This window comes from Cynara cardunculus (assembly GCF_001531365.2).
Source record: "Cynara cardunculus var. scolymus isolate 2C chromosome LG 2, CcrdV1, whole genome shotgun sequence".
Taxonomy (NCBI): Eukaryota; Viridiplantae; Streptophyta; class Magnoliopsida; order Asterales; family Asteraceae; genus Cynara; species Cynara cardunculus.
In genome coordinates this window covers 35,426,514-35,439,919 of record NC_037529.1, presented here as the reverse complement: position 1 = coordinate 35,439,919, position 13,406 = coordinate 35,426,514, and the positions used below count along the sequence as shown (strand labels likewise).

General features: G+C 35.3%; 1 protein-coding gene across 5 annotated transcripts in view; it reads left to right on the top strand.

The window, feature by feature from the left end:
- The window catches only part of LOC112505839, a 33,914-nt gene extending 26,617 nt beyond the window's left edge, over positions 1-7,297 (top strand). Inside the window, exons 9-15 of one of the 5 annotated variants that reach the window (XR_003068449.1) lie at positions 1,167-1,229; positions 1,343-1,394; positions 2,465-2,539; positions 5,457-6,006; positions 6,084-6,200; positions 6,306-6,353; positions 6,553-6,589. Coding sequence is in view for 2 of the 5 variants with exons in the window: in XM_025109872.1 (XP_024965640.1) it covers positions 1,167-1,229; positions 1,343-1,394; positions 2,465-2,539; positions 6,306-6,353; positions 6,553-6,588; positions 6,670-6,744; positions 7,065-7,142 (427 nt within the window). In the remaining 3 variants the exon portion in view is untranslated. Of the gene's footprint in view, positions 1-1,166; positions 1,230-1,342; positions 1,395-2,464; positions 2,540-5,450; positions 6,206-6,305; positions 6,354-6,552; positions 6,590-6,669; positions 6,745-7,064 lie in introns of those variants that run through there. The other 4 variants (XM_025109872.1, XR_003068448.1, XR_003068450.1 and 1 more) reach the window with 4 other exon arrangements.
- The last annotated feature ends 6,109 nt before the right edge of the window (positions 7,298-13,406 follow it).

Sequence of the window (13,406 nt, the reverse complement as noted above, 5' to 3'; positions counted from 1 at the left end):
GTAAGACAGGCCCTAGGAGCACAGCAGGAGGGTGATGCATTCCAAAGGGGAAGTTTAAGGTGAATGTGGTGCAGTACTATAGCAGCTGGTGGCTGTTGAATGCTTGATTTAGAGATGTGGGCTTTTGGTTCTGAAAGCCTTTGCTCTGCCACCATGTTTCTCGTGATGAAAGGGAGTTAATTAGAGTACACAAACAAGCGTTGGCTAAAAGTATAACATAAAAAAGGAAAATCTAAATGGCAGACATAAAAGGAAAAGAGTCATAACTAGCGAGGATTTACCCCTATTATTTCTATTGAAACTTCTCTTCATGATATCTATTGGGTTCCATTTTTAGCCTAACCCAAGTAATTCGCGATAAAAATCTTGTATGTCAGATGTGAAGTGTATCCAATACGTTCTGATGTTAAAAGTCATGGTGGTATTGTATTACTCCATGGATTTTGTATGTGTGTATCAGAAAGTTCAGAAGGGTAAATATAGGATTTGGTAGGAGTAGACTTGTATTTGTAAAACAATTACAGAAGACCTCTTTGTAACTAATATTGTTATGTGATAATATGAGCAGCATCATCTTACAAATGCACTTAAATATTGCTTTACTGCTTCCTGCTTAAAATCCTCATTTGAATTTTTTTCTTAACCTCCAAATCTTGGCTTGTTAAGAAAATCATTTATAGCTTTGTTCTTAATCTAAGCATTAGAGATTTGCACCTATAAATCATTCCAGGTTTTCTTCTTCTGATCCTCCAAATCGTTAATCCCCTATCTTCCTACATTCATGCAGTGTTCGTAGGGGGTCTATATGCTTCTTTGTCTTCAAAACCCTATAGCTAAGGTGACTAATAAAGAAACAGCTTTACTAACAAGAAAGAAAAGGAAATGAGAAAGCAGGAAGAAAGAAAACAAGAGGAGTAGAGTAACTCTATTTTCATATACTCCCTTTTAGATCCCTTTATATGAGATATCCTATAATCCAGTTTTTTTAGTTATAAAGGAAGACCATTAATGTAATTCTCTAAATAGGCTAATGGCTCATTGACAGGCAACTAGTTGTATATGATGCTTCATTAAGTTCCAGTTGTGACACCATATCTACTACGTGCTTTATACATGCACATTTTGGGCATTGATGATTACTTACACTATTGACATCCGTTTTACAGGGAAGTCTTTGCAAATTCTCCTTTTTTTGTTACTGCAGAGGAAGCTGGTGCAATTGAAGGAATGTAAGTGCAGAACTTTCTTTTTCAAAATTCTTTCATGTGAATGGTGAAAAGGGCTTGCTAGAATCGACTGATCTGTGACTGTAATTACAATCCTGCTCAATTGATTTCTGCAGTAAAACTGATGGGTATAGCGAAACAACTGTTACTGCAGGGAAAACTCATGAGGTATATTTAGTCATTTGCAGTGTTCTCAATTACTTGCATATTTGCTAGTGCTGCTATCCACAAACTAATGAACATACACTTTCTTTGTCTATGATTTTGTCAACCTAAGATTATCTGGGGTTGGCCAAGAGTCAAGTGTGGAAGATAGAGAAAGGAGAAGAAAATTAAGTCCGAATTTGCATTATCTTTGGTATTTTTCCTCACCTTCTGATAATTTGTTAAAAAGTAATTACCCAGATAACTAATGGGTAACGCAGTAATTGAGAAATGACATGGGTACAAGAAAGTCTCATCCCATTAGAGAGAATTGAGGATTTATACCGCCTTCAGCTTGAATATTAACTGAAACAATGTATAAGGTTTTTCTGTTTTTAACTTTCTTTGTCTATGATTTTGTCAACCTAAGATTATCTGGGGTTGGCCAAGAGTCAAGTGTGGAAGATAGAGAAAGGAGAAGAAAATTAAGTCCGAATTTGCATTATCTTTGGTATTTTTCCTCGTTGTATTAAAAACAGAAAAACCTTGTACATTGTTTCAGTTAATATTCAAGCTGAAGGCGGTATAAATCCTCAATTCTCTCTAATGGGATGAGACTTTCTTGTATCCATGTCATTTCTCAATTACTGTGTTACCCATTAGTTATCTGGGTAATTACTTTTTAACAAATTATCAGAAGGTGATGGTAAAAAGGACCAACTACACAAATATACCATAATCAATGCCCCGTATAGCTGTAGATATTCTATGAATAATAATAAATGGTATGTTGATTAAATTCCATTATTTTAGTTTAAACATATTTGATTACAAACTTGAATTTTGATTTTAACTTATTCATTAATATGGATTTGTTATAATTGATTTTAAAATTTTCTAGAAGCTTCATATTATTATGCGTTGTAATATATATAAATCTGAAAGTTAAATTTCAAATAATTAAGGCCTTCCCACAAGGTCACCAATATTTAAATTATACAATTCCAAAAGGCAATATCTTTTTTGTGCGTTTTCTTTTTACAGCATATACTGTTCTAGAACTTCGTGACTAATATTTTGTGCTTTCCCTCAAGGTTTCATTGATGGTGGAATCAGTAAACTCATACATTGCTTGGGATTTCTCCATAATGCAAGGGAAAATAAGCACGGTACTTGTCTTATACCTGTATGAAGATTTTAGCTGTCAAGTAAATTTCCTATTGTCTTCTGTATGTCAATCATGTACTTGTTTAGATCTTGATATACAAAGTCTTCTTCTTCATTTAGGTGTCATTGTAGGACTTCATAAATTCAATGTCCAATGTGCGTTAAGTTGCTGTTTCTTGTACTTTAAGGATGACCCATTATGAGCATGTGGTATATCCTCCATACGAGGGAAACTGCATAGATGTGCGGTCTTTTTGAAATGAATTTTTTTAGTATTAATAACTGAAATGTTGGAAGTGAACCAAAAAACTGAAGTCAGAAAACAGCAATGCTAGCTAAGTTACTCTGATATTTTAACTTTTCACTCGTCCTCTTCTTACTTCTCCAAAAGTAAGCCTTTCCCGTTGGAACTCCCTCAATCCCCTTATTCGTGATTCTTCCCCTCCTGTCCTTTCCCCTTCTGTAGAGAAAAAGGGATGGCCGTCTCACTTCTTTCTCTGTCCATGAGGTCTAGCTCTCCATCCGCCCCAATGAGCCGGATGTCGGGTGGCATCACATGGTCTGGTTCTCTTAAAACATCCCCAGACATGTTTTCGTTCTTTGGGTTGCCCTCAAGCAGCGTATGAAGACGCATGATAAACTTCGGTTCTGGGAGGCCTATTCTAACCTGTTTTGTGCTTTCTGCCTTAACGGGCCTGATTCTCATCAGCATCTATTCTTTGAGTGTCCTCTACTTCTCTTTTTATCTTCTCCAAGAGAATCATATACTAATTTCAAATTATTTATTTGTGGAACTTCACTTGGTTGCATGCATGAGCCTCTCTGGTGCATCTACCCTTTAGCCCTGTTCATCTTCCGTAGCCTCTATCTCTGAATCTTGACTTGATTTTGCTTTTTCTTCTACATTTCTCCAACTAACCCAACTTATTTCTAGGGAATATATGGCACATTTAATGGTCTGAATTTTTTTATTTAAGAGTCTCGATAAATGATAATTTGATGATCAAGCAAGGAAGTAGAGAAAATCCCGTCCCTCCCCTTCCTCAAACCACTTCATTGAAAAGGAGGATTTAATATCGTGAATTTGGAATGAGGAACCAAATGTAGGGCATCATGCATGGAGTGGTGGGAAGATTTTGATCCTATTAACTCAGTAAAACCAAATTGGTATGGGATTACTTCAGGTGGATGTGTCAACAACGGGATACTATTAGAAGTTATAATATACATATGGAGGCTGGAGTTGCAGACTTGCATTTGTTTGAGAAGAAACCGATGTAACACCATTTGAGATGGCTTGATCATCTTATGCATAATCCTTTGAATAGAAAGGTTAGACAAGAAAACATATCCCAACGGCTTTAGCCTAACAGGTAAGGAGGTGGGCATCTTTGCATAATGAGTTGGAGGTATGAGGTTCGACTCTAGGCATCACCCACCTGCACCTGGGACACACTATTTACCACCCCCATGATAGCTGAATGACTGGTATGGCGAGGCCGCTTCAGAGGGTGGCATTATATCCTTATTGCAAAAGATAAGTGAAAAGAATATACCAAAGGAGTAGGTTGAGATTCAATCCTTTACTGCAAATTTCTAAGCTGTTTATTTCACTTATATGACTATATGGTTTATTTCATTCATGTCCCGTAGCCCTAGGTTATACATCTGAAGTAATTTCCTATTAGGTTTCATTTTTCTCCTACCCCAGCTAATTAGCATCAAGAGGCTTGTTGATGCTGACCTAATCTCCATCCTTGGCCTATGTCAACACACTTGTTAACATAACTACGTTATTTTTGTTCATAAGTTTGATATTCCTGGTAAATTTGATTCTCACCAACAAATTATTTTATACTATTTGATCAAATTGTAAAGGTTTAGGGTTCAGGGAGGATGAACAGATGGGACTGTAAGCCTAAACTAATACAACATTCCATATACAAGGAATATAATCAGATTACCCGTGAGCCTAAACACATATACACAAATATATTCTAGTTGTTTTGATTGTCTCCTTGCACAAAGTATCTTTCAGAAGAGAAAATTACCATGTAGATATAATCAAATAAGAAAAATGAAATGACTTTACAACTCAATCAAAAGCTTTCCCTTCTCGGGAGTATCAAACAACCATTGATCACAACCAATGACTCCCTTCGCACTAGCAACACCTGGGAATACAAGTCATGGACTTGATTCAATTTTAGGGCAACAAGGAATTACTCTAAACTAGAATCAAGCATAATCTGAGATTCTTGTAATCCAACCAAAACGTCTATAAATGGACCAAGGCATGTTGCTATGTTATAATTCTGATCATTATCTTAAATTGGACTGCAGAATTACTTAATGTGGCACTACAGGTTTACACAAAATATGACGACAGAAAAACTTAATTTAAAACAGCCAACACTACAGGATGACAACATGAAGACGAGTACTATAAAACGAGTCGGAACAAGTGTCGAGAGTACAACCAAGTAAAGAGAGTAAGTCCAGCTGAAGACTAAATAGAACTGGACAGATGAACTCCAGGACTGAATTCAACTTCAAACAATCCTTGAACTTCCTCTATTTTCGAAATTATCCTTTAACTTTTTGTAAATTAAGAGACGATCCCTTTACCGCAGCTTCTTTTATTATGGACCTTGAACTCACTGTTAACTGCATAATACACCCTGAATTTTTTGTAAATAGTAGAATGCCAGAAAAATCTCAATTTTCTAAATTAGCATATGATCCTTTTAACTTTGTGAAATGATCCCTGATTTTTTCTGAATTTTTTTAAATAGCTCAACTCGTTTGAAACCATGTACTTAGCAAGAAAATTTTAAAAAGGAAAGGTAATAGTGAAATCGATCTGGAATAAACAATGATGAACAGAGTATACATAGAAAATGATCGTCTCAGTTGTAGGAACCCAACTGCAGCGACCACCAACTCAGTTCAGGGGATGACGTCCCTTTACTTGTTATACTCTAAAAGGTCCGAAAGGTTGATGAGGCTGTCAAAGACAGATCAAAACTGTCAAGAGGCAAGAGAAGTATTAAGGTTGTGATTGGACAGGAGGTCCACACAGGGGTTATGAGCTCTGGAAGAGCAGTGAGTCTATAGGGAGCTTCATTGAGGACTCAGAAGGAGGCCAGCTGTCCAGAATTACGAGACGTGTTGTGAATGTATCACAAAGTACTTAATGGAGCATCAGAAGCTGTGCGGGATTCTGATGCTGAAGGTGTTGAGAGGCATAAAGGGTCAATGGTTGATACAGGTTCTCATGGTCATACCGGAGGTCAAGGAGTCTCATCATCGTTTAGCATGACCAAATTAGCTCTGGAGTGACTTGCTGAATATCTCTGAAGGCACAATGAGACACCAACAATGGCCAACAGTAGTGGCGCTGGTCAGGAGCATCTGAGAAGCTTATCAGAGTTTTCGCTGTGTAAATTCTTAGAGGTTCTGCTATCTGGTTTGCACACATCTACCCTTCACAATAAACATGGAAGCCACTACCGTAAATACCTGTAATTTGACATTCAGTTTCAGGGTATATACTACAAAATCCTGTCTTCAACAAATGTTCATGTCTGGCTCATTGAACCAATGGACTGCCGAAAGACTGCTAAATGGAATAAAAGACTTTTGCACGTTTAATTATCATGAGTTAGGTCCAATAATATACAAAATAACTTTACAATCATTCCCATTTTATATTTGCTGTATGATTTGAGTCTAACTGTTAAGACTATCGTATCTATCTTGTTACAGGACATTGGGTTTTGCGTGGAGCACACAGATTCTGCTGGGCAGAAGACAGTAAGTTCAATTAGGGAAGTTGCATACTTTTTGGGATCAATATTCACATTTGTGCTTCTGTTCATTGGTTACCAGAGTTCTCCTGCCAGAAACACCCTCACAGGCTAACTATGTCTTTTATCTGTTTGATGGTTTTAGTTTCTATACATAGTTTTTCTACTTATGACTTGGTATTTTTCTATGTTGCATTCTTTTATAGCTTATCTTGCCATACCGACGGTACGAGTCTGATCAAGTAAGTATATAGAATGTTCTCGCAGCTTTTCTATCACCATCTAAATTTACAGTAAACTTATAGCATGAATGTCGTTTGCAGGGTAACTTTTGCACAGTTATGGCTGGCAACTACAGACTCATATGGGACAATTCATATTCCACATTTTTCAAAAAGGTTGGTTGGCACAATTTATGAAACTTACCATTTGTCAATAATGGTATTTGATTCTTACATTAGAAAAAGGGATACATGATTTGTGGTTGAGATTGGATCTCACAGTTACCACAAACTAATCAGTTCTCATTTGATTATATATATATATATATATATATATATACACACACACACACATATATATATATATATATATATGAAATGTAGTTGGCATATATAATATATATACATACGCATATATACGTACACACACACATATATATATATATATATATATTCATGTTTTATCCTTGATATGGTGATTGATGTTCTTGAAACAGGCCCTTCGCTACAAAGTGGATTGTATACCACCTGTTGTGGAACCAATTCCCGCAGCTGAAGCAGAAAAAAATATGTAACTTTAACCATATATGATTGTGCCACTACATACAAATTTAACTGCTGATTTGTGAAAAAACCTTCAAATTTGCAGCAGAGTGTAAACATGTAATCATAACCTTTTTACATGCTTTTGTTGTCTGCTATGAAAACCAATTTCTGGTGTTTAATGTCTTTACACTCGTTAATAGCAGTGTATCATCTAGTCATGAATCATTTTTCTGTTATGATAAATTAGCTTTCACAAACCCTATTTAACAAATGAAGAAAATAGGGATTTTAGAATAAATCCTTCATAACTTCCTCTAATGGAGAAAGTAGGAAAAATATGATAAAAATGCACACATGTGCATTGCTGTTGGAATATGGAGACGCATATCTTTGTTGATTGTGCACAGTGCAAATTGTTTTGCTCCCAAACAAGATCCTAAATGTTTTACATTATGTTTTCTTTCTTTCTCTTGCCCTTTGTTTTCGGTTCATCCCCTAGTGTTTCAGGATTATATATTTGTATACGTATGTCTTCTTTAGATGATCATTTGACTTTCAGCTTGAGTGTTATGGATGCTCTGGGTCTTGGAAGAGAAGTAGATAATGGACTTATTGCTGCTGATACTCATCAATCATCTCTAATTTTATGTGGCAAAGTCTTTTGTGATGCAAATGGTATAAAAGATGTTGAAAAATTATCAATGTTACATAGATAAAAATAATAAAGTTTTAATCTATATAAACAAGTTTAATTTTTTAATCCAAAAGATTATAAAAATTAAACCTTTATGAATAAACACGGTAACTTTTAATATCTGAAATCCAAAACACCCCAAACCGAACAATGTCACACAGATTGAATCTATCCTCGGCGATAAATTTAATGAAAGAAGGGAGTAGAAGCAGAGTTGTTCACTTAGTGAATAGAAATTAAATACAGTACATGAAAATCAAAACCAACTTGATTAAATTGTCGTTGAATCGGAATTTGCACGATAAACCTGTCCTTAAAGGTTTTATACGACCACTCTTATATGCTGTGAGTCTACTAGTGCCCTAGGATTTGATGTAGTATTGGGTTTCGTTTATCAATAGCTTTGATGACGAAAACAAAGGCAAGGTGGATGCAGAATGTTGGTAGAAAGAATCAGTTGAAGCAGAAAATTGAGAGAGGAAACTATTTTTGGTGTGTGTTTAGGGGTGGCTTCAACTCAGTATTTATATTGGTTGAAAACCCGAAACCCGTGATTTTTTATCCCCTAAATTTTGGATAATCATGGGTTAGTTGGAAGATAACACTTCAAGAATAAATATCTCCAAAAAAACGTGTTTAAATCGGTTTAAAAAACTGATTTTTATTATGTTTAAACACAATCCGATAGCTATCCATCTCTCCTAATCTGTATGAAAAAGATACTCGGGAGCTCGGGACGAGGCTCCTTCTGCTTCGAGCGAAGTGCAAAGTGCGCCTCCTCGCACCCCTTTCGTGAATCCCGCGGCCTCGGCCTCATGCACGGCCACATACGCGTGTGTGTGTGTGTGTGTGTTGGGCCTTCCACTCAAGACCCTCACCATAAGTCTACCAATTTGTTCAAAGCCCAATTGAAGAGAAAGCCGTATAAACCTCTTTAATCACTGTCTATCTACCAATGTGGGATGGAAGATAAACTTCCAACCTCATTAAAAATTTCCAACAATCCCCACCAGGTTGGAAAGTTTTATAGACATTCATAGTAGATAATGTTACAATGGTGCAATTGAAATTAAACCCTGTTTGATGTAAGTATGCAAGAAGGGATCAATTCAATGGTATCCTTAGGATTTAAACCTTGAATCTTGTGACCGCTCCAGCTTACTTACACACATCATCTATCATCCTTGCTCTCTCACTGAGCGCGAATATGGTCATGCGCTAAACCTTGTTTCATGACTTAGTAGACGAGGAACCACTACTCTTCGTGTGAGGCGCCACTAACTCTAAGTCATATAGGCAAAGTTCTATAACATCTTCGTTGCTAAGATGCCTCTAAACTTTGTTAAGAGATTGACTCATCCTTATTCTCGACAACGTCGTATTATTGTTCACCTCACATGGATCTATCAATTAGTACCTTTATCAATTAAATGACTTTTTGCTACCCTTTAAAATTGGTAGATAGAAGCACTATATCCAAGTTAGGTTTCCATCACTAACTGATTCTATATGGTTTCAGATCCATGTGTCTGGTAGTTGACTCTACCAATAGGGATGGCAACAGGGCGGGGATGGGGCGGGTTTTGTAATCCCCGGAACCAGACCCCGGTAGAACCCCGATCAAACCTCATGAAAAACATTCGTTAGTTTGAGTCTACTGGGGATCCCCGGCCCCGATTTGAGTAATATCCCCCGGCCCCAAATACTGGCTTGGTTTTAGGATGTAGAATCTAGATGAGACGGATCAACCCCTTTTCAAGTGATTCTAAATTGGTTCTTTTCAAGTCCAATCCCAAAGTATAGGGGTATTTTGATAATTTTATTAAGCAATACTCAAAGTATTGTTAAAATACCGATTCCCTAATCGTGAGGTCATTTTGGTAATTTGATAGGGAATAAATTTAAAATAACACTTAGATACCAATTCCCAAGACATTGAATCATTTCGGTAATTTATAGGGCGAATACGTAAAGTATCACTAAAATACTGATTTCCAAGTTGTAGGGTCATTTTGGTAATTTCATAGGGAATAGATTTAAAATAACACTTGCATACCAATTCCAAAAATATTGGGTCATTTCGATAATTTTATAAAGCAAATACGTAAAATATTGCTAAAATACCGATTTCCAAATTGTAGGGTCATTTTGGTAATTTCATAAAAATAATAATATAAAAATAAAGTTCATAGACCAATCACCAAGATATATGACTATTTCGGTAAATTTTGGAAGCAAATACGTAAAGTATTGCTAAAATACCGATTTTCCATTTAGGGTGATTTTGGTATTTAACGAGATAAATAATCGAAATGAGGTCAAAGTTTACATTTTACAAAATACAAACAAACTTAATAAAAGTCTCATAAAATTACTATGGAGAAAATTATTTCTGGAAATTCAAGGGACTAAATGCGAATTTTTTAAACTTAAATATTTAATGCTTATTAATAATATCAATGTATAAAAATAAAAAAACTAACAGCTAGCTTATTGGTTATTGCTTCAAAACCACAAGGATGAGGTGCGAGTTCGAATCCTGCTTTCAACACATTTTATTTTTATTTTTTTAAAAGTGTAAACGGACGCGGGTCTTGGGTCGGGCCGACCCGGTCCGTGACCCAGGGGGAAAAACAGCAACGAGACAGCAGCTATGGCTGCACCATTTTTACATTTTAAAGCTTGAAAATGGCTCATTTCTTGACTATTTTTTTTCATTCTTTTTGCGCCAAACTCTTGGTAATATTTTTACCAACACTTTGACATAAAGAACATGAATTTTCATCAAGAAATGAGTTCCATTTACTCATTTAAAGTTTTATTTTTATAACTAAAACTCAATAACTTAAAAACATAAAATCGAAACACATAAACACAAATATGAGACATGAGGCTACTGGGGGTTTGATAGAGTACTTAAAAACGAAGCTATAGACATAAAAATCAAAAGACTTGATTAATAATCTCACCCAAAATCGGTGAAAAACCGAGATTTTTGATTCCGAACTTCAAACTCAGATTTCTCTCTCAAAACTCAACGATTTTTCGAGCTATTTGAACCAAAATGATACTAAGCCGGTGTTCTATATTTATATACAAAATTATTGGCTAATTAGTTGACGAAATCGGAAGAAATCGCGAGGTTTTGGCTGATGGGTTGTTTTCTCCAAACAGTTATGTATTTTTGGCAAAACAGGTTCCTCATCTTTGAAAAAGATGACATTCGGCCCCCTCAAGTTTCTGACATTTACCATCAGACCCCTCCTGACGTAATATCTTACATTTTTGGTCCAATAATTAAAAGAGAACAATTTTATTTTATTTTTCTTTTTGTCTTTCTTTTCATTATTTATTTATTTATGATTTCTATAATTATTTTCTTTGATTAATTACGTAAATATTTTAACACTTCAAAAAAAATATTTAAACGATCATATAATATTATTTACATATATTAAAACAATGGGTTTTACAGCTTCGGAACAGCACCACCTTGACCAGACTCTATCTCCTCCGGGTGTGCCGAAGCACTACTAGAGACTCTACCCGTACCGCGGGTAGGTGTACTGCAACTACCTCGACCGGTAATCTGAGTATGCGACATTGTTGATTTTTCTACAAAGCAACATTAGAAAACATACAAACAATAATTCAAGTATACAATAAAAATTCCACACAATAACAGATGTCGAACAATGGTTTACTAAGATTTAAAAATGGAAATAATAAAGATTTAAAACAACTAGACAAAGTTTACTAATCATCTAAGAAGTGATCAGACAAGTCAAGTTCTTCGTCCTCAGAGTTAGTATCCGAGTATTGGAACTCTTCTTCTTCGTCACTACTCTCATCAACATGCCAGTTGTCGCGACGATCATTGGCAACTTTGATGTCGTCTTCCCCTGTGACAACATGGATGGGTTCTTGAACGTTTTCATTTCCCCCATGTTAGGTTATTCTATCATAAAACGAAAATATTAAATGACCAAAATTAAAAAGATAACGTTTAATTATAGCTAACAAAAGAATTACTTGTTTCATTTTCAAAAACAAAGTGGAAGCATAAGATGCTTTAATCAAAAGCCATGCTACAAAAATATACAAACATATATATATATATATATATATATATATTGTTGGTGCCAGTCGGGTCTACAAGAGTTTTAGACAAACAGTTTGTAGAAGGAGGGATGAATACAAACACAGAAAACTTTCGTATTTAAAAATATATATTGATAAATAAGGATCAATACAGACTTTTTGCAGATTATTTGCGGAAATAGAAAAGGTAAAGATAACATATTTAAAATAATATTAAGATTACACACAAATATACTTAGCAAATAGAAAAGATTTGCCGAAAAGATAAAGAATGAAAGACGTTCTTCTTGGGTAAGAACTTTAGAGTTCTTGAGAGAGATTTTAACTAGCTTGAAGATAAGCGCATGTGTTCTTTTGATAGTTGTGTGATCTCTCTTGCATGAAGAGAGCACTTGGCTATTTATACTCATTGCATTAAATGCAAATCAGAAGGGTCGGAACATGCATCATGTTTTAAATAGAAAGCTCGTCCTTTGCAACAGTGAATAGTACATTTGTCTATTCATGAGCATACATTCTTTCCTGGAGTTGGTGGGAACTAGAGTCGACAAGTCGGCTCCATGCAGTACTGTACTCTTGAAAGGGTATGGGTTTATTCTTTGTGTGTATAAGGAGAAGACAAAAACAATCGTGCTCAACAAGCTTCTTTTGATTGCTGAGTGCTTGAATAACCTGAAGGTCTCTTCAGCATTCACTGAAGCTTGTGCAGTCTTCACACATATGTTGACCAGGATATAATCACTGAATGCTGCTTCAGATCACGAACGCGCCAGTCACTAATCTTCAGTTTCAGTCTTCAACATTCACTGAAGTTTATTTGGTGTGAGTTTTGTCTTCTTGAAGTATCGTTGTCGCTGTAGGATTTACAATGTGTGTTTCAGCGATCACTGAACAGACTCAGTGATGATCGCTGGAATTGAAAAGACAGAAACAATAATACTTTGAAAGGTAAAACGATTATCATCAAATCAATGAGAGAGAGGATCAACAATCTACCCCTATTTGATGATGACAAAGCAACAAAAGAAATTGACTTAAGGTTTAATAGTAAGGAAAAGTTAAACATAAAGTACATGTCCCTTTTAACTATTTTGGGATCTTTTTCAGTGAATCAGTCTTTACTTTATAAGTTTTCTTAAGTTACAAGTTTAAGAAAGAGTACAAGAAGAAAAACTGAAACTGAAAGCATGTTCACTAACTAAGGATTGTCAGTGATTGTAAGAGCATATTGGAACTAAAAAACATGTGTCCCTATTACTCTTTTCAGGGATCTTTTTCAGTGAGGCTGTTGAAATACTTATATTAATCAAGGGAAAATTACAAGTGTTTCAGTCAGTACATATCTAGATTTAGTACATATATGTTGTACACTAAAAGAAAAGACATAGATAAATAATACATACAATGAAAGATAAATTTACAATACAGAATTTTATAACTAATCTAGGTCGTTGTTGTCGACGTAACCATGTACTTCTTCTCCAAGCATCTTTCGACG